Source organism: Charadrius vociferus, unplaced genomic scaffold (assembly GCF_000708025.1).
Source record: "Charadrius vociferus isolate BGI_N301 unplaced genomic scaffold, ASM70802v2 scaffold190, whole genome shotgun sequence".
In the NCBI taxonomy this organism is placed as follows: Eukaryota; Metazoa; Chordata; class Aves; order Charadriiformes; family Charadriidae; genus Charadrius; species Charadrius vociferus.
Window position 1 is genome coordinate 2168107 of NW_009646608.1, and position 22457 is coordinate 2190563.

Consider the following 22457-nt stretch of genomic DNA (forward strand, 5'->3'; position numbering starts at 1 on the left):
GAGTTTGTCCAGATGTGTTCTCCTACAATTGCCAACTAGAGCCAGAAAACTGAATTTTCCATGCAATCCCAAGGAAGCCAGAGTTATTCCAAGCATGAGCGATAATGAATTTAAAAAAAAAAAAAAAAAGAAAAACACAAACCCAAACCGAAAAAAACACTCAAGAGCTTTTCAAACTAACAAGTATTGTCTATAATGTAAATAGTTTAGAAATATGGTAATTAAATAATCTAAAAAACACTCTTACTCTGCTGTACATTTATAAACATAAATATTTACAAAAACTTTCTGCTTTGTTTTAAAGGATGAGGTTTGCAGTTTGTTAATGATCAGAGTCTTTTACTCATATTGATTCTTTGGTGTATTTGCCAATTTTTTAAGGTTTATTAAAAGCGTTCAACTGTGAATTTTAAGGTAATGGAACTAGGCTACATAACAAGACTGTATTATGCACTTCTCCTTCCACATTCTCGTCCGGAAGAAAAACAAAGTTCAGTTTGTTCTTCAAAGTATTTGTGCACAATAGTTAAAGTAATAAAAAAAAAGACCAGATTCCCCATTATTGAAATTTGGATAGGATTATCATGAATAATCATACTTCACTCGCACTCGAGCACATGTATAACTTAAGATAGCGACCAGGACTATCTGTAGGTTCGGAGACACACAGGTGCTGCGGTGCTTTGCAGAATCAAGTTCAGAAACCAGCTACAAGAGATGGCTTAGCATCGTAAGAAAGGGCGAGGGCTGCCCTCCACCTTGGGGAGGGGAGAGAAGATAGGATGAAAATGAATTTAAAAGAAAGGCATTTTACTGGCCTGAAATGTATGTGTGTTCCCTTTAGGTGTCAGTTACTTAAAAGAAATAACCAAAAAACAAACCTCAAACAATAAATAATGGAATTACACATTTCTTCATTAAATAGCATTCTTGTTACCAACAAAGTCTTCCATAATTTTCTTCAGTCACAGCAACAGACAGAACAAATAATTTGCCTTAATATAGATTGCAACTAAAATATACTCTAGATTACCTTAGAAAATATTACTGTAAAAATTTATTGGGGAAGGATGTTGGTTTAGACCAACTTACAAATGTAGTGAACAATACTAAGTTGGGTTTTTTTTTTAAAAAAAGAAAAGAAAGCAATTTTCAGGTTCTGATCTCATGTCACAAAACTGAAGATTCACACTTAACGCCTGTCCTCTCTCGGTACTGGCGAGCTCAAAGACCCCAACACCTGATCTTCCAGTAGGAGCTGAGAGACACCATCACGCACACGTTGCACACGCACACCCCACCCGTGCGCTCAGGTTGGTCCTGTTACAACGCCACCACCATTACACACAACCTGGAGGAAGCACTCTAAAGCTCTACTGCCTGGAGGTGACCACGGCTGGCCCCGCGTGATGGTAAGGTTGGACCTATTTGCTCACTCACGCTACCGAGATGTGAACTTTAGGTCACTCGTCACAACCAGGCTGGACTTGAACCAATACAAGTTGGAGATAAAAAGGTTCAACATCTCATTACCAAGCTGCTGAGCCATGAATCCCCAAAAATCACTTATTGTTTGGAAACCTGATGCAATGCCAGGCACAATAGGGAGAGATAATCCTCCTGTTTGCCAGAGTTCCGGTACATCTGTTATCAGTGATAAGGTTCGTGCTCAAGGAACTGCAGTCCAGGGGTTTAAGACATTAAAAGGAACTAGCACAGTTAAATGAGTATACCTGCTTCACCTTGCTTTTCATATTTTTAATATGAAATATTTTGAAAGTGACAGTGTTAAACTTAAAAGCCACCACCGCTCCTTTCATCTCCCCGTTTCCACTGGTGTAATTGGTACAAAAGCACTCCTGATATCAGAGAGGCTCTTTGGGAGCCAGCAGGATGGCAAAACAAAAGTAGAGGACACTGGCAAGAATCTTGTGATGACTCCATAATCCCTTGAAAATAAAGAGAGTGAAACAACTGCACGTTTTGGCCCAATCTTTTTTTTTTGATAGCGAGAACTTCATTTTTCTTTATGATCAGAAACAAAACTCTTTAACAGATCTTTTTAGTACCTGGTATGAAAAACACATTCAGTAGCCGAATTTCAATACTCCTTTCAGTTGCTGCTTTCAGATTAATTGCGAAATTTAAACTTCCAATATGAATGGGGATTTTCTTGTTAGTGCACACATAAAATGCATCTGAATAACTTATGTGCACTTCCACTCTCTAACCTGAAACAAACTGATTTTCAGAGCAACAACAACAAAAAATAATCCATCACTGCCTTTAAAGTAAAAGGGTTTGGCCAATTTCTTTTTTTTTTTTTTTCCCTTTTTCTTTTAAGTGGACACAATTTGGCTGAGAATCCATGGACAAATTTTCAACTGAAAGTGAAATAAAGCAGGTTATACATTCATGAAATTCAGGGAGTAATAACAAACAGCAACCGCCGCATCACTTCAGTAATGTCACATCAACACTACAGTGAGGCAGCAGTTCCCATTCTCACAAATAACGCACTGAGACTAAATAAGGAACAGTGTGTGGGGGGGAATCACACATAAAAGGAAAATACATCAGAAAGATTATTGCACAGGAGGCACTGTATGAGAAACAGAATACATTGGCTTAAAAAAAAAATAATCTAAATTTGTTTACTCTTAAGTTAATGTAAAAAATACCAAGGCTATGCCTCTTTGTAGTGTACTGTCACTGTTAAAAATAGACTTACAAACAGCCGCCTATTTAACAGGAAACGTTAGGAAAGAAGAGGGCCTGAATTTTATGGGCATCCCAACTACAGTAATGAGGAAAACAATAATATAAAAAAAGCCAATGTATAGACCCTCAAATTGAATGGGGTAACTGCATTTTTTCCTTAATTTCCAAATTATATCACAGTACCCTAGGACATGTTGATTATCAACTCTTCCCTCGATCCTGCAAAAACATACACCCTGGCAGAGACAAGAGTCCCAACAGACAACGGGGCTCTGAGGGTCTTTCCATCGGTATCCTTTTGCAGGACTGGTGCCTTGATTTCCAAACTTTCTTTTCTTGAACAATTGCTCAGCACGCCAATTCAACCCAACCACTTCCCTTGAGAGGCCACCTTCCAGCTCCACTGCAAGCCTGCACGCTCAATGCGAAAACAAACAAACAAAAAAACCAACAGCAATTTTTAAAACGTCCTATTGTATAGAAAGCTTGGACCTTGTAAACTTGGACCAAGAAACCAAAAATTAAGACCTTCTAGCGTGTGGTATAAAAAACCCAAGGAAGTGTATACCTGCCTTCTGACTTCACAGAAAAATCAGAATTTGCATAGGATATACTTTGTGCAAGGCAACAAGCCTCTTCAGTATCTGGAATATAACTAATCTTGCTCAGAGTTCTCGTCTTCATGGATATCAGATATCATCAAATTTGTGTTTTAAGTAGTCTTTCATGACCTTGGCAATGGGTAGTTCATCAAGTAGTTTTAGGTTTTGAAGGCCTATACACTGACGGATTTTAATTCGGCATAGATCTTGCAAGTTTCTGGGCTGTCCTGAAAAGACAAAAGCAACACATAGAAGTAAAATGATCACATTTTAAACATACTTGAAGAGATCATTTACTCAAATAAAATCACAGATGTTTGCTTTTTGCTAAGAGGCAGAGGGAAGGGAAAAATTACAAGAGGAAAAAAGGGTGGAAGTTGATACCTTTCTAATGAACAATAATTCAATGAAATCAAGGGACAAATCCTAAAAAACATTTTTACACACACATAATTTTACTGATGCCAGTGTGAAGTGACATGATCCATGTGAGGATTCTCACGAGGTGGCAACATACACTTAAGCATTGCAGAACAGCATAACTCCTCCATTTAACTTTTTGTAGATATTTTTTTTTTTTTTCTGTCCTTGCAACACCTGGGGAAAAAACCCCTCGGTCTCACTTCTTTCCAAACATGACAAAACCTTCCACATTCAACTGTAATAGGACTAGGCAGTTTCCTTACAGAGTGAGGCTTTACAAAAGTTATTCAAGGACTGCGTGGCAGAGTTAAAGATTGTCTTTCCCTTCTAATGAAAAGATGGAGCCTTTAGACTTTGGATACAGCCACAACCTCGTCAGAGAGATGAAAATATGAGTAAACCCCAGAGGAAAAGCTTTACTGACATCACATGAACTTCAGAATTTCTGGCAAGGGTTTTCCAAAATAACTGGTTCCTTTTCAAACTCAGTCTTAACAGGAAACTGTTCAAAGTCAGCCACCTTGAAAAATGGTCCCCCACGCAACACCACATAAGAAAGATTAATCTAGCCTGTATCTGGAAGTACCCAGCGATGGAGCCCAAGGAAGAAGAAAGAAAGAGCAGAACAACAGACATTGAGAAATCCTGTCCCAATATACCCTTCCAGCTTTCAGCACCGGTGCCTTTGGGCCTTCCTAAACCAGAGATTGCACACAGATCTATGTCTTTAATAGCTGTGAATGGCCTGCCCTTTGTAAATCTGTTTAATGTTTTTTTGAACCCATTCATACTTTCAGTATCCAAAACATCCTGTGGCAACAAATTTCACAATATAATTAGGCGTTGGCTGGAAAACTACAAAGTGCTTTTATTTATTTTAGATCTGCTTCCTGATCGCTTCATTGCGTGCCTGCCATTCTTTGAGTTACTAAAAAACCCACCCCAAACAAATAATTGTTCTCACGCCAGTCATGATTTTACATACCTTTATATTATTCTCCGTCCTCCACTCACGCTCGGTACCTCTTTCCAATGAAGACATTTGCTCTATTTAACAACCTCCCGCCACAGGAACCATTCCAAACCTCTGACCAAACTAGCTGCCTGCCTTCTGGGCTTTTTTCCCTCATTCTGCTCTATCTTTTTTGAAATTACCCAAATAACACACTGAGGGTGCACTAGGCAATGTTTTGACCATTGACTTAACTATGACATGGCCTGGAGAGGGGAGGGGAGACAAAGATGCTTACACAGTTATGGCACCTGATGGCCACCTGAGCCAAAATACTTGACAACATGAACAATGTAGGTGCTTATGCCGGTATCAAGATAATCTGGCGCCAACAGAGCAACTTATTGCAGTCTTCTATTATCTGTATAATCGTTAATGGTAAAAGACAGTGCTTGCTTTTGCGAAGAATGGCATGGTGAGTTTATTGAGCTGACTGCTTGAATCAATCATTTCTTTAAAAAGCAATACAAAACAACAAAAGTGACTTTAAATAACTTAGATGGACGTTTCCAATTAGCTTTCCTGAGCTGCCACCAATTAACCAGGACGTTTTTAAAAGAGGAAATGCCTTCCGTTCGGGGCTGCGACTTGGGCCGGCTTTATGGTGGACAGTAGGATGCTGTCAGCTCAGCGGGCACAAACCTGTTTGGAGGGGACGGGAGGGTTTTTCTTGCCCGAGTCAGCCCCGGAGCGGCTTTGGACCCCTTCCCTTCTTTCATCCTTCTCCTAATTCAGCAACAAACCTTCTAGCAGCTAAATAGACATTGACATTATGAGTTTATTAGACTTTACTGGTAAGTACAGAGTAAGGAGATTATGAAACCATTTCCCGTTTTCTACTTTGGGCATTTTGTACATGGTTTCAGTTACCCTTTATAGCGAGTTCCCCCTTTTTTCCCCCTGCATGGGTTGTCCTATAGAAATGGGCTGACAGACAGGTGTACACTGGGATTTACCTTAAGCACTAAAATTATCCAAGGTAAGCTAGCAGAAGTAATGCATGAAAATAGTCTCAGTCTGTTTTTAAAGAAATCAGATTTGAAATTAAAGAGCATGAAATTTGAGTTTCCTTCATAAGTTTAAAATACTTTTATTACACTTATCCCCATAGTATCTAAATGTCAATTTATTTTTAATTATATCCTTCAGCCATGACTTAGAATACAGCTCATTAGTTACTTTGTCCACTGGTGGTTTCTTCTTAGCAATTTTTTTTTTTTTTTTTACCTGAAGGAATGAATTTATACAACTCAGACAACAGCTGAATGGTCAAGCTTCAGGGAGAGAAAAGTTACTTTGGTAAGAAACCAAGCAGAATCTTTATGGTGATAAAGAAATAGTTCTAGTGCTTCAAATGTGAATGAGAGCAGGGTTCACAAAGGATGCACCTTTTCAAAAGTGAACTGCAAACAGCAGCGTTAGAGGGTATAGAGAACTACAGATCTATATGTGTATTTTCTGTGTTAGAGTACACAATAATACAGCTGTGAGACACTGATTTCTGGTTTCAGAAATGAATGCCTTTTAATTAACATCCTACGGGTTTTTTGAGAACAAACTGGAACAGACAACTTAAAATACCCAGAAGAAATTGGTCATCAGTTAATTCAAAAAGACCCGATTATCAAATGTATGACATTTTCCCCTGATAAGCCTAAAAATATTTCCTGGGAATGTGTTAACAATGGACATTGCCAGTGTTAAGCACCCGTTGCTACATCTAGTGGCTGTTAGTGTCTTAGGTCACGCCTTGCAAATTCCAGGGTTATTAATGCATTTGTGATTTATTAGAACCGGTGTCTAGAACACTTACTCATTCTTGGTTGCATCTGAATGAAAAAGGAAAAAAATAAAGGATTACAGACTGATGTCAGTGAACCTTGGTTTAGCAAATGAAAAATGTTATTAGTAATTTGGCAGAGTAAGACAAGTTAAATAATGAATAAAGTTCTGTTTAAAAACAATTAGGAAGTAGCAACTTTGGTTATATCCTGCATCACAAGCCTGTAAAGTTATTTAGGCAAATAAGCTAGAAAGGAAGAGAATTAAAAAAAAAAAAAACACCAAAAACCAAACACATAAAAGGTAAGATTGACCTAATTACCACCACCATGCAAAACAGTGATATAAAACTACTGATTACCTTCAAAAGAAAAAAAAAAACAAACGCATCCCTGATCTGTTCTCAAAGGGACCCCTTGCTGACGGCAGCGGTGTTATTCCGGAGCAGGGGCGGTGTTGTTAGGCTACTCTATCAGGGCAGCAAAAACCTGCCCCTGTTGTAGAGCTGAAGGTTTGCCAACATGTTCACCAGAACAAGTTAGAAAACTTCAATCGATTTATTTTGCAAACTTTATAGCCATAATCAAATAAATTAGAAGTATTATTTACAGGAAAAAAAAGACATGTATAGTTCATCTTTTGTCTTCCACAGCTCATCTACGTGCCGGAATGGAAAGCAGAAATCCCCACCAACGCACTTCTTGCGTAGAGTTTCCCAAACATGACAGAAAAGTTTCTTCCAGACAGAAGAAATGTAAAATGTAGGGTTATAAAATAAAGAAGAATTGTTTTGCTTTCTAGAAAGTAGAAGACTTCAGTACACATCAAATTTAAACATTTTCCTAACTCAGTTCTTCAACTGCTAACAAAGTAAGTTCCTGAGCTTCCCCCCAGCCTTAAATAATTAATAATTATTTTACTTAAATAATGAAATAAGCCTTTCTCTGGTAAAGCAAGGGAAAAAAAGTGCATATTTTAATGGGAAGAAATTATTACAATTAATCCTGAATTTCCACTCAATACTGCATTCCATTCCTTTTTTGTGGTTTCAACATTTTTCTGCTAGTCTGTCTGGGAGTTTGCTGTTTTATCCCAGAGACAGACAAAACTTACATTTAGGATTTACTACCTATAAAAAGAGCTGTATGTCACTGTTACAACTTCTCCGCAGCTTATACATTTAGACCTGTGCCTGCCCGTTTTTCCTATGCAGACCACGCTCCCCCAAAAATAAAACACTAACTCACCTAATAGCTCTATATTTAAGGATCATTTAGGTGTAACATTAGACCTAGTACCTCTGACAACACTGTAGGGGCTCTCACCCAGTTTTAGGCAAAGGTGTTGTAAAGGTGGAAAGGGGGAATCCCTACCACTTTCCTCCACTGAAGTTACAGGAGCATCTGCACAAAGCAAAAATCATGAACTAACCTGTTCTCTTACCCAAGAGAAAACTTAGGTGTAACTGAAATTAATACGCTCGTAGGCTGTGAGAAGATCCTCTCTGATGTATTGTTCTACCTACTTTTAAAAAAAAAAAAAAAGTACTTTTAAAAGCAAACAATCGGTGTCATTGATTTGAAGGGGAAAGGCTGTTTCTGAAGAAGTTAAAAAATGAAAAATAACAGCAGTGATGTATTTCAGAAGCCGCCCACAGTTTTCTCTGCAATATTAATACATTTCTTCAGAAAAAAAGCTTACAGTGATATTTCTCAAACTGAGCCTCTGCCTCCCCTGGGAATTGTTAAAGGCTGAAAACAGTAGCAAGAAACCATTTGGTAGTTTCTTTTTAGCTACAAAGGAAACTTAAAAAGAAAAGTTTTGTGAAACATTAAAAAAAAGTCAAAACCAGGCTGACGTATGGCTGGCAGCAGCTCAGTTCCTCCAGAGTATCGGAATAAGTATTTCTATGTGCAGCTAACTATTAAATCCATCGCTTATTTCACAACTGCGAAGGAACTCAGCTACTGCCAGCAATCAAATTTAGTTATGATTTTGTTGGCTTTGGGGGGGGGGGCAAATTAAAAAAGATAATTTAACTTATCAACTGGAAAACTCACACCCACCAGCCAACAAACACATTGATGAGGATGCGCAAACAGGCTCATACTGAAAGGATGCCATCACCTGGCAAATGGCTGTTGCGGAGCTGAACGGGAATTCAGCCGTTCATTGCAACAGGAGTGGGTCGGCGTTTAGCAAATGCATTGTCTTGTACTCTGTAAAAAAACAACAGCAGAATAACTAGAGAGGATATTTGGTTTTCCAGCATTCAAAATGCCAGCAAAAAAACCTACTATCAAAAATCTATAGGTCTGAAATATTAATATCAGCCAGGCAGGGCTGAATTTCAAGAGAAAGAGAATGACAGAGCGTTCACCGAGAAGGTGAACAAACTCCTTGAAGCAGTATGTAGCTCTACAGGACAAAGAGCGCTTTTATTTCTTTTTAACTGGATATTATACAAGTTATTTCAAAACTTCTAGTTCAATTTTGTGTTCAGTACGCCTCCTTTAGAATTCTTGAGCTTGAAGTGTGTTTTTGTTGCTCTTTGAAAAATAATTCCCCACAATGAGTTTTACATGTCTGTTAAATTTCAAGATTTTTGGCACAGAAAATATGTACCAAGGAAGAGTGTATTTTGGACTGAAAAATTATATTTGGAAAAGCAGAGTGCCATTAAAGCTCAATGTTAAGCCTAACAGGTGTATTTAGCAATGAAATTAAGGTTTTAATATGCTTGTATAAGATTTTTTTTTAATATTTTGCAACTTTTCTATAAATTCAGTCTTACTGAAATTGCTATGAAAATTCAGCTAAGAGTTTCAATACCATAATGTTTATCTATTTTTAGGAGACAGTAAGTAAAGTGCTTTGAACATAAAGACAGGCTTAAGATGCGTTGTTACACCATTTTTACATGGTAACAGACTAAGTATAAGTGTGCAAATGAGAGTGGGGGTGGCTGTACCTTACATGCCACATCTAAAAATATAGATTTTTTAATTTTTTTTTTTTTTTACATAGGCCTCTTCAAATAAAACTCTTCCAGACTATACACATGTATATAGATATATAAAAAGGACTCAACTGCTTAATATAAACAGTCAAATGTGCTCTGATTTAGTAGCTACATTTTTCAAAACAACGCTAGGCAATTCCGAGTTGAGAGTTAAACAATTATTTGAAAGGTACCTCTCTTCTTTCTCAAAAGAAAAATTGGGCTATGTCTTTATAAAGTCTTTATAAAGTCTTTATAAACTATACTGGTCTTTAACAAATAGATACCTGCAATCTGCAGAAAGTAATCAGGATTCAGATGGTATTTGCTTATCGCCGATTCAGATAAAATGAAAACTATAAAATAACCCTTTTGCCCCAGTTCCCTGCGTAACTCTGGGTTACAAAGCAGACAACATTCATTAGTGCAACACTTCCAGCAGCACCCAAGGAAGCAGACAAAGCTTGCAATTCCAGTAAAGTTCTTCTATGTTATAACAAACATGAAGATACTGTTTCCTTTGCAATTATCCACATAATAAAATATGTAGAAATCTACTTAATTCCCTGTGACACTTCTGTATTCATAAAAGTTTAATCTATGCAGAGACCCTTTTTAAAATGTTCTTCCAGTAAAAAAAAATAAAAAAATCCTACTTAAGAGTTATCTATTTAGCAAAGGAATAGAGATGAAAAATGTATAAGAATTTCCTTAACAGCACTTTTGCCTAAATTTTTCTGCACATTTACAGTGCCATATAAATCTAAACACAAAATTACGCTCTCTAGTCAAAGCCAGAGATTTGCCCTTTGAAAAATTTTTAAAAAAAGGAATGCAGATGAAATATTTGTAGTTTAATTCATTTGGTGACCTTTAGATCTTGTTCCAGATCTGAAACGAGTTCTTTGATACCTGTTAACATACATGCCATATTACACTACTGTGGCCGTATCCATTTACTTCGCTATTCGCCTCGACACAGACAAGCAACTCGCGTAGCTACTCATAGACTCTCTTGCCTGCAACATTATCTGAACAGTGATTAAATTAAATGAGAGCTATGGGGAGGGGGAAGGGCTCAAGCCTTTTTATTCCCCTTTCTGAGATCATAACTGAATTTTTACTATCTTAATGTTTATTTAAATTTTTAAGTATTTTTCTAATACTGGCATTTTTTCCTACCTCCAGCATTCTCTTTGTAAGTTTTAATATTCTCAAATCCCATTCAACATCACCTTCAACATAAATTGTTCCATCCAGGACTGCAATTGCACATGTTAATTCTGTAGAGATATACACTACCAAAAAAATAAAAAAATATTGTCTATATGTATCTCTGTCTTCATATATATCTTATATACATGCATCTCTCTTTTACTTTTGCATTAGTGTATTCCAAGCTTAACCATTGACACTCCTGAAGAGGCAGGTTCACAACTCATAAAACTGAAGTGTTATACCGAAGTGCTCCAGAACAACTATTTATCAGATGATCTCAGGTACTGTGGTGGTTGCCAATAAATGTTTTTTGGAGTAGAAAAGTGTAATACATACAAGGAAAAGGAAGGTGACTAATAAAATCCTTGCGAAATTTTCACCTTCAATATTGTTTGTTTTTTTTTTTTTTCTTCCCAGGGAGACTCTACTCATTTTTGTATTGTAAAAAAGAAAGGGGGAAGAAAAAAATAAAAAAAAAAAAAGACATGAGTGACTGTCTAAACATTAAGTCAACAGCAGACTCACAATGAAAAACTTTGTTGTTCCTAACTTCCAGCTCTGTACTTAGATAGTGAGACACAACTAGAGCCTAACTTCCTTCCTCTTGGAATTATTCTAAGACCAAAGGAATCTCTACCTGTAACCAGGAAGAATATCAGACCTTCAGGGTCAAACCCCAAAATCCAATATCTTCTTGCAGACTCTCAGGGCCAATACTGAGTATTTCTGAGAGCTTGGGTTCTTGTCTGTTAGTCACAACCGGGGACCTGGGCTAAAGGCTGCGATTATTACCGATTACAATACCTACCAAAACAAAAAGAAATTCACATATAATGTTTTCTGAAGAACGGAAACTGTATAAATATGTTTTCTGAGTATAAAAAAAAAATGCTACTTACACCTTACATTTTTATGAAACATGCAACTGCTTTCATATGAAGACATGGATCAGTTCGGTAACTTTCCTAATTCACATATATTAATTTTTAAGCTTAAAAATTTTAATCTGCTGCAAAATTAAAAAGTAATTCCTGTTTTACTATCAAATATACTCTTGAAAACTTCAGATGCCCATATAAAACTTACAGCTATGGACTTGGTACTAAGCACTTGGTAAAACATTCAAATAAACAAACTAGAAATTCCTGTTAAGCCCTACGACAGAGGCGCTGTCACCAACCCCAAGAGATAATTTCAGGAAGACTTGCACTAGAAGAATTCTCTAAAAATTGTGTAAATTTTTCTTCTAGTAAATACAAATTGCAACAGACTCAGAAACAAGATTCGTCCCCGAAGTGCTACTGTGTGAGATCTCAACAATTCCCTCTACAGTCTCTCATCTAATTGGGAACTCTGCTACCGAAATCCCAGCTCACTCTTTACGCATTTCACCTCTCCTACACCGTCTTATTAAAGTGATTACTCATGAAAACCGTGGAAGACAGTGTTTGGATATTTACAATAAGGGCAGCAGTCTCTGTTTATAGCTGTTTGTAAACATATATTCATAATAATTTTGCTCAGAAGTACAAAGCTCAAGTGTTTCTGTCAGCACTAGTGCTCCCTGCTTTCCCAGTTCTCCCTCCATCAGCACAAAACTGGGATAGTTCCAACACTGTTACATTAGCCACAAATTTAAGCTACTTTTCTGTAGCAGAATTTACTTCTCACTTAACATTAAGCCCTTAAGGTATGGAATCTGCAAACTAAAGTAAATTGCAGTACCCGTTGCCAACTTTTTGAATTAGTTTTTAGACACTGAGGAAAAACTGAAGTGGTCTAAGCCTTCATGCTTACCGACACCTCCCCAGACTGTGGAAAATTGCAAGTCTGGCTATTATATCATCTGCTAAGAACCTTGAAGGTGCTACTATATAGTGAGGGGCTTCCAAAAAGGAAACCAGAAAGAAAAGCGTTTGAATGAGAAAGGGCAGGCGAATTAACCCAAAATCTATTAGTTGCGTGTATTTCTTATCAACTTCTACTTTTCCAAAAATTCTCTTTAAATTTCCGATAAAAGCAAAAGTAACACCAGAAATCATGAAGATAAAAGTGAAATTCCAAATGCTTATTTGTGTCAGCTACTGACAACAGATCTCAGCTGATTTACCCCCAGCCCACACTGAATTTCAGTTTCTTTATAGAGCATATAGGGTGCTTAATTTGCATTAAAAACTACCACATCCAAAAAAAATTAAAAGGATCTATAGGGGAAAAAAGCATATATGAAATACCCCATTCCCTGCAGCGCAAAGATCATCCTAGTACGGTGATAATTTATCAGGCCATCTGAACGTGTCTGAATTAGCAAACTCCTGCCAATTGCTAATCAGCAATTCCTAAATGCTTTAGGCAATGCCGTAATTATGAAACCATGTTGAACGAGAGAGGACGAGAAAACTTTCAGTAGATCTAGTACACCAAAAACTGATCATCAAAAGTGACCAGAATATCAGGAGCCTAATACTCTTTTTAAATACCAGAAGTCACGATGAGTTAAAATCTCTTTCATATTTCAAAGACATCAACAAAATCAAATCAAAGCTACACAGCACACCAAACCCCTTCAAGTTGCAGGAATGAACTATGCCATTTTGTTGTCTGGGGTAGGGGAGAGCAGGAAAGAGAATGTGGGAGAACACAAAGCTAAAAAAAGCTCTTTTCTGCCCTAGTCGTAGTGCCAGATGAAGAAGCCAGAAACTGCAGGGTATTTGCATGATGATTAAAAAAAAATAAATAGCAAAAGACACCGAAAACTCCCCCAAACAATAAAGCAAAGCCTCAAACCCCACACATCTCATGTGCTAAAGCCATTAATAAAATGAGATTTTTACAGTTCACTTTTTAAAAATGAATGCTTCCTGTAGATATTTAAACAGAACTAATTTAAACGAAAATATACTTTAACATTAGCACCTTTGCTGAGTAAGAGACTCCCAGTACCACAATCCCTTCACCTTCCCAGAAATTTTCTAGTGCATTTAAATAGCATCAAGGGGCAGAGAGGAAGCATTTTTTTTTCTGGGGCTAAATTCAAAGAAGGCTTTTAGAGGACACTGTGTCCTGTGATTAACTTCTCTTACATACATACTTGTCACTTCTTGTAAGAAATCCAGACAGGGTCGGCTACTTCCAGAAATACTTATTGAAACAGCCAGTGGGGTCTGTCCTTCATAGTTCCTTGTGTTAGTGTCTGCTCCGTAATTATACAACATTTGTGCACAAAGCACATCATCTCTAAGAGCAGACAAGTGTAAGGGTGTCTGTCCATCTTCCAAGCGACCCAAGTTTGTATCCGCCCCTCTCTGAAGGAACATTCGGCAGTACGAGTGATTGCTTTTGATCACAGCGTATCGTAACAGGAAACCATTTTGAATGTCGATGTTGGCATTGTGATCCAGGAGGATTTTCACACAGCTTGACCTCTCGCGGATAATGGCCAGCTGAAGCGGTGTAGTACCTTTATCACTGAGCGGATCAACCTCAGCCTTGAACTCCAACAGGAGCCTGACAAATGAGTCTCTGCCATAGTGGGCTGCTACATGGAGGGGAGTCCAACCATCGTTGCTTTTTGCATTAATAATGTCACTTCTATATTCAGATTCCAACATCAAGCGCGCAATCCTCGCTCGGCCATGCATGGCTGCATAATGCAGAGCAGTGAAGCCTCCAATTAAGTCCTTAACTGTGGGATCAGCTGAAGTTAAAATAAAATTAAAAAATAATTAGAAGGCATTACAGTAATCCAGTGCTGCAAAAAAAAAAAAAACTATAAAAAAATCATCAAACGGTTGAATGTTAGTCTTTTCAGGCATAGCATGACAGGATTTTTTGTACTTCCAACTAATTCTTGCTTTCATGAGCATGCTATTTTTAAGAAAAAGTTAAATTATATTTAAGAAAGTTACACAAAAAAAGACTTTGTCTTTCATATACATATGTTTCCATTTGACAAATAGTTTTCCACATCTTCTTAGCACTCTCAGGCTAATTACTCAAATCTCTGTCCATCCAGTTTTCCTCCAGCTCTATAATATTACATTTCTTTCTCAATGTTCAGCTTTTTTATTTTCCCTTGTGTTGCTTCTTGGTCTTAAAAAGAAGCATGTGTAGAAACATCTGCTGTCCCAAACTGCGGATGTTTTGTGGTCTGGCAGGATTGTATTGTTTTTAGGGTGTAATACTCTATTAGGTAAAATGTTTCTCTGTGGTCTGCAGGATTTCCAAAGCATGTAGGATATATGTTATTTTAGATTATCTTGATAAAGTCTGTTTTTAAAGATGATGGATCTGTTCTGAATTTAGAGTTTTACAAAAATTTAAGATTTTACAAGAATGTAAGCATCCACGTATGGAAGGAGTCAGGAAAAATGTTAGTGCAGAGTACAAGTGATTACACAGATTATATTCTTCCCCCCAACACAGCACAAAAAAAAAAATAAAAAAAAAAATCAGTCTTACTTACAAATTTAAAAATGAATCGATTTACTTAATTTCCTCAATACACGTAGACTTCTACAGCAAGTAACTATTTCCATGTACCAAATTAATTACCAAAGGAAAGGCGCCTGCTTCGTTACCATTTCTCAGCTAGAGAACGTGCCAGGCTGTGAGGTTTCTCCTTCCACCGTCTGTAGATGTTGCCTGTCGGACGCTAAAAGTTACAAACTACAGTTTGGAAGTTTGAGGCACTTTCCTAACCTAAGTCTCCCAGCTGGTAAAGAGAGATACTATCTGCACGAGACACTAGCCTTAAGCTGACGTGTTTTCAGTACTCCTGTGTATCTACTGACACAACTGCTGGGGTCTGTCCTTCGCAGTTGCTTGTGTCGCTGTCTGCTCTGTAACCACACAACATTTGTGCACAAAGCACCTCATCTCCAAGCGCAGACAGGCGTAAGGGTGTCTGTCCACCTTCCATAACCTTGACAGCCCTGTCTTTGCATCCTGGCACGTTAAATTCTTTTTCATTTCCTCATCTATACACACTGTGTTTAGAAGGAAAGTAGCAGAGGTCTAGAGGGGGGAAAACCAGGAAACAAAGGAAAAAAAAAAAAAAAAAAAAGGACACTGTGACCATGCAAGTTTAAAACAAACTTGGCTGAAGGCTATAAATACCCAACACTCGCTCATTGCTCAAGAGGAGCACTTGCTCTCCTGTACCACATAGAGAGGGCAGTTTTCTGCTCGGTTGCCACCACACTCAAACAGGAGAGGGGAAGAGAGTGGAAATTTGCATCTCAAAATTCAGACCTACTGTAAATTAAGTTCACAACACAATAAAAATTGCAAGCTAGTTTGGTCTGAACACACAAAGGTGCTAACACAAAACAACAGGAAAAAGTTTCCCAATATGGATGTACTGTGACCATATCCAGCTAACACACACAAATAGATATCACACAAAAATAAAAGGACTGTCAAGAAAGAGTACAGAATACAGTTGCAAAGGTCATCCAGCAACTTTAAAGGTTTTTATAAATTTCAAGTGAAAAGCGAGGGGAGGAATACAAATAAAAAACCCCATCCAACACACAAAGTAATGCAGCCTGACTATGCAGAGCAATAAAATGTAAGAACTGCCTCTAGTGTATACAGTAGGAACCTACAAATAACGAGAGAAAGGTTAAGGAAAGTTTAGTCCTTCAGTAGGGACAGCCTTCCTAGTCTTCTGTGAAAAGCAGAAGCTCCAGCACTCTCTAAAGTTACACTAACCTGAGTTAAAGTAACTGACGAAGCATCCACGGGTTGGCAGGAAAATGAAGTCAGTGACTGAATAGGTGGTTCCTAACCTGCACTATGATGATGTCCAAAACATAGTAAAGAATCCGTACCCACAGAGTCATTAAAGACAAAGATACTATTTCAAAGTGATTTTTGCTGCTCCCAGGGTCTCTTTCTTTGCACTGCTCAGACTATTCTACATTATCTCCTGACTCGTAATAAATAAAGTGAGTAGCGTAACCATGAGAATTAAGATGCAGAAGGATGATACATTCTGAGAGGCAGAATTAGGGAGAAAGATGGACATAACAGAAAGGAGACAGCGGCAGCCAGGGCCATGTTCCACAGGAAAAAAAAACAAAAGTTTAAAAAGAAAATAAATTCATGTTGTGCCTTTTCTCTTCCACGCTGCGTAGGGTATGCAATTCAACCACTTCTACCCCCCAGCTGAGGGGCAGGACACTGCCGCTAGCTTGCTTAGCCTATGCTATTTCCAAATCCAATCAGATATGCCCCGGCGTTTGTGTGTGCACACAGATGCATTTTTATACAAGCTGTTGTAATCCAAACCCAACAATTTATTTGCAACATAAGGATGCCCTTTACCTATGGCTTTAAGTAACTTTCCATGCCTTCCCTCCTCCCAAAATTTCACTGCTTTCGACCACTAAAGTGAACCAAAAAGATACTAAGTCATGTAAGAGAAATGTCTCAACAAGAATAGGGAAAAGGCTCTCAGTTGGGCAACCAAGCAACACAAACAACGAACCTTCCAAAAGCAAACCCGGTAGCAAACCCTCATGATAAAAACATTCTAATTCCCATTAAGATTATGGGCTTGTAGTGAGCTAATAGTACCAGTCTCCCCCTTCATTGGGGAAACAATTTTAACAAGACCAAAACGTTGCCTGTTGCTATTCATTCAATATTTTGCTGCCATCTCCTGGAAAACTTTTGAACTTCACAAGGGCTTTTCGCAGAAGTCGGACCTGCAGCACGTTGCATACAATTTCCGTCCATTCAGTCCCTGTGTTAGTAAAAGTAATGCTACAAAGCTGGTGTTGCCTTAAGAATTTGGGTTGTTGTGTTGGTTTTTGTTTGGTTGTTTTTTTTAAAAGGCTCCGGTATTGATATCATGCTGTAAAGTAACTCTCTGCCCCTGGAACACAAGCAAGGTTGACATGAATTGGGAATGTTTCTCTTAACTTCCCTTTCAGAATCTGCAGGGGTTTAAAAAAAAAAAAAAAAAAGTATCTGGTACAAGCATATTTAACTAGGAAGGGATGAAGCCAGCCCTTGCCAGCATTTCTTTATCTTGCTTCCGTCCTGAATGTTAAACAACTACAGTTATTTCTTCTCAAGTTTCCCATTAATTTGGGGATAGCAGAATCTAGAAATAGGAACAGCTGCATTTGGTCACTTATAATGTTCTTAAATATAAGGCATAATACAGGGGCATAAACCTTTACCAGCTTATCAAAGGTACCAAATTACTGCAATCAATCTCACCCGAGATTGAAAATTTGCAACACTGAATGATATTCAGAGTATTTTATTTCATATTAAAGCTGGGCACCTAACCTAGCCATTTAAACTCTACTGTTAATGAAACTATTTTCTAATACTGTAATCTAGAAAATAGATTCCTAAACAAGAGCCCAATATCTTAGAGTTTCACTTTACAGCTCAGTGGGATGGTTTCCCTTCTTTCGTGGCACCTTCATTAGGTTACTCTATCACAGTCCCATTTGGGAAGCCAAGAAAGCAATGCTTCTGGCTTCATAAAGTATTTCTATTACTTCAAGCTTACTTCCCCCAACTAGGGCTTAATTCTGACCACAAGGTTTAGAAACACAGCTACATATAGCTTCTGTTTTGAATTTTCTAGGACAACGTTGATACAAAAGACCTCCAGGAAAGCATTACTGTTCAGACACAGAAACACTTTATGAGCTGGTTTAGGGGGATGAGCATTTGGCATTCTCTAGTTTCTCCTGGATTCTGCATGACCTTACAAAAATTTAGATACCTCGCAGCCAAGACTAAAAATAAATACATACATCTGTTTGGCTACTTCCTTCTGTTACTCTTCAATTTCTAGGAGCTTTAGTAAATAATTTCTTCACTTTAATAGAAGTAACCAGAAACTGTCCTGCTAAATTAGTACTGAGAAGATACCACCAAAGGACAGCTGACTAGACACTTTCAAGACTTTAGCTGGTTGTAATGTTAACAGTGGTGGTTGGGGATTAATAAAACATAGTGCTTGTCCAGTGTTGGATTGTCAGTCTCAATATGTCATTTTGAAAGTAAAAAGAAGTACACTACAGGGAAAAAAGGGTTTGTTACTCAAAAATCCAAGATTACTGAAAACTACACTCCCTATTTTTGTGTTGCTTTCCTCTTGAGCTTTGTGACTCTAGACTGTTTCTATGGACAGAAAGAGCTGGCTTCATAGAATCTTCACTTTATTAAAATGAGACAAATACACTAAGAAGGTAAAATTCACAGCTTTTCATGAAAACTAAGTTTCCCCATGGTTCTGATCAACTTTCTGCATTTCATCACTTGCTAAACAATATTTATTATCTGACCTACTACCTCCGTATCTAGTTGGTATTTCTGCTGGCTTCACCCTTTGGTCTGGACTGGGATTTTTTTATGCATTTTCCCCATCTATCCATATCTCCTTGCTCAGCAAATAATAAAAAGCTTCCTCCTATTCTACCACCTCCGCTCAAATCAGCCAATCTGCATGCACAACGCTGTCCCGTGGCTCTTTTCTTTGCTGGTGAGCAACGATGGAAGAGAAGAAAAAGAGCAAAAGTAGGAGGCGGCCAGGTCATGACTCCCATAAGAAGCTACCTTTTACTTCCAGGTCAGCGACCAGATTCCTTCTCAGCCTCTATCAGCCAAACTCCATCCCCATCTCACCACCATTCAAGACTATGTCAGTAGTCTTCCAGCATCTCAGATCTGAGGCACAGCACTCTACCCTCAGCAACAGTCCAGTGCCGTTTTCTCATTCCTGTACCATGACCTAATATTTCCAGCTCTGCTAAGCTTCATCATCCCTCTAAACAGCCACAACTATCAGCACTTGCCCCGTCCTTCCCACTAACATCGCAGCTCCCTCTTCCCTCCAGCACTCCAACCACTCCCTCTCACCATCTTCTTTATTACTAATATATAGTCAGTTCAATACTCTGTTTACCATAAGATTCACACCAGCAAATGACTTTTTCCTTCACCCCAGTATCATTTTGGCCCACAGGGATTAACCTCCAACATCAAAACAATCCACTTCTTCAGAGGGAGGAAGGTGGAGACTTCATGAAGAAAGGTAGACACAAACCTCTCGCTAATGAGGCAGGCATGATTAACTCGGCTTTTAAGAGTCAGCTCATTCACTGCTTAATAGCTCATCTGTGACATTATTATGTTTTAAATACTCATTATCTTTTATGCCTCTGTTTTGAGGGAAAACAAGGCAAGGCACAAAACAAGGCCAATTTTCTGAAGCGAGGCAAGCTACAGGAAAGCTGCTGGAGATGACTAACCCTCACACTATTTGTTACTCAACTTTCTAGTCCTGGTGATTAAACGCTATTCTGCTTCCAGAACAAGGATGTTTCATTATAGGCAGTTTTCACGAGGCATCAGATTCAGCTGGTACTTCGTACAGGGAAGAGTAAGAAAAAAAGAAAAAACAAACACTGCATCAGCAGCTATTTAATATCAAAACCTACACAGTGAAAATACATAGGAACACGTAAGGTGGGTTTTTTTCAGATCATCTTCAAGTTTATAGAGCTAAACCCAACACATTTCAAGACTTGCAGCCTAAAAAATTTTAATTATCAAAAAAAAAGTAGAATTTAAAGTTATTTATTAGTACAATTTAGTAACTTTTTTCCCCCTGCCAATAAGGACATGAGGGTCTGCCAATATTATACAGTTAGAATCCATAGTAGGTATATCAACAGGGTCCAGTTGTTCAGGCTGTGTGTTTCACTATTCCTCTTAAGGAACATACCACTAATTGTGCAAATATCACAACCTATTAATGCCATTCAATTTTAAGGATGATCCATATATCTGAGAAATACTGCCATACACATAAGGGGCCCACATGGCCTCAGATATGTAAAGCATCAAAAAGATAATTTCAGTTTCCTTGGGACTGGAAACACCTTAGTTCATAACTCATTTGTGATACAAACAGCACTAGAAAAGAGGATGCTGTTCTTTTAAGAGCACTAATCAGAATGGGGAGAACATCTACTAATTTTTCTTTTTCCTCTCCAGTAACACATTAAAAGATTAAGATGATCCATTTCTAAAACTTGTGGTGGCCTTGAAAAAATATATAGCAAAAAGAAATTCTGACTGTACCATTTGAGGGGCAGTAATCACCATCCAAGCGAGTATATCACTTAAACCAACAAAACTCCATCAGCTCTTGAAATAAAGCTTCACTATAGATGGATGTAAGAGAACTGTAAACTCAACGCGACTAGCTGTCACTGAAGTCCTTTCACAGAGCATACCGTTTTCTTAAAGTTTAGCAGACTGTGTTAAAGCCCATACAGAAACTTAGTCTTTACTATGACTTGTTAACTGGCTCGAGAATTATGAAACAAACTTCCCTAGGATTTCAGTTCAAGGACCTGCCTTCCTCTAATAATACCGCCTAACAGAGAATAAAAGCACTCATATAAGTGAGTGCATTTAATTTTATAATGAGCCCTTCTGCCCCATTTTCATAATGCTTATTCATTCTTTTAACAATTCCTAGGCAATTCAGAAAAAAACCCAACCAAACAACAAAAAACCCCACAAAAAAGCAGTAAGGTATTAAGATATAAAGCTCATCTATTACCTCATTCACTGACTATGCATCAGAAGGAAAGAGAGATGAAATACCACTCTAAAGAAATTAAAATAACATGAATTAAAAAAAAAATAAATCAGTAGTCTGATACCTAACTGGTGCTAGAAAGCCCTACAATGGAAATTGGGATAGAAAGCTGTGAAATGGGTATTGAGATTTTTCTCTCTAGGCAACTCACCTCCATGTTCAAGAAAAACACACACACATCTCTCTTTACCTCTTGCTGCAGAGCAATGAAGCAAGGTCTAGCATCTCGACCATTTGGAGAATATCCTTGCTCCAACATCTTGCGCACGGTGTGAACATCGCCAGCAGCAACTGCAGCCTGAATCTGCAACTCTTCCTGTAGTTCAGGGTTTCTCCGACAGTGATGGTGTAACATCCTAGCTGAATCTGCCTTTTACAGAAGCGTCATGAGGTCACACTAGACACCTTGAATCAATATAAAGCATGAATAAATTAGGATTGGGACCAGGATCCTGAAAAAAAGTCAGTACTACTGGAGAAACTGGCTGCTCAAGGCTTGTTCGGGTGTATGCTTCGCTGGGTAAAAAATGGGCTAGCTGGCCAGGCCCAAGAAGTTGTGGTGAATGGGGTTAAATCCAGTTGGTGGCCAGTCACAAGTGGTGACCCCCAGGGCTCAGTATTGGGGCTTGTCCTCTTTCATATATCAACGATCTGGATGAGTGCACCCTCAATAAATTTGCAGACACCACCAAGTTAGGCAGGAGTGTTGATCAGCTTGAGGATAGGAAGGCTCTACAGAGGGATCTGGACAGGCTGGATTGATGCGCCAAGGCCAATGATGTGAGGTTCAACAAGGCCAAGTGCCGGGTCCTGCACTTGGGTCACAACAACCCCATGCAGCACTACAGGTGTGGGGAAGAGTGGCTGGAAAGCTGCCTGGAGGAAAAGGACCTGGGGGTGTTGGTCAACAGCCGTCTGAGCATGAGCCGGCAGTGTGCCCAGGTGACCAAGAAGGCCAGCAGCACCCTGGCCTGCATCAGGAATAGTGTGCTGAGCAGGACTGGGGAAGTGATCATCCCCCTGTACTCGGCACTGGTGAGGCCCCACCTCGAG

General features: G+C 38.4%; 1 protein-coding gene across 1 annotated transcript in view; it reads right to left on the reverse strand.

Moving 5' to 3' along the window:
* Positions 1-1981: 1981 nt before the first annotated feature.
* Positions 1982-22457, reverse strand: part of ASB7 (ankyrin repeat and SOCS box containing 7) — a 24086-nt gene continuing 3610 nt past the window's right edge. The window contains 4 exon segments of the mRNA XM_009886992.1: positions 1982-3550; positions 13851-14456; positions 21556-21624; positions 21627-21809. Coding sequence (XP_009885294.1) covers positions 3411-3550; positions 13851-14456; positions 21556-21624; positions 21627-21759 — 948 coding nt within the window. The 5' untranslated portion in view covers positions 21760-21809 and the 3' untranslated portion in view covers positions 1982-3410.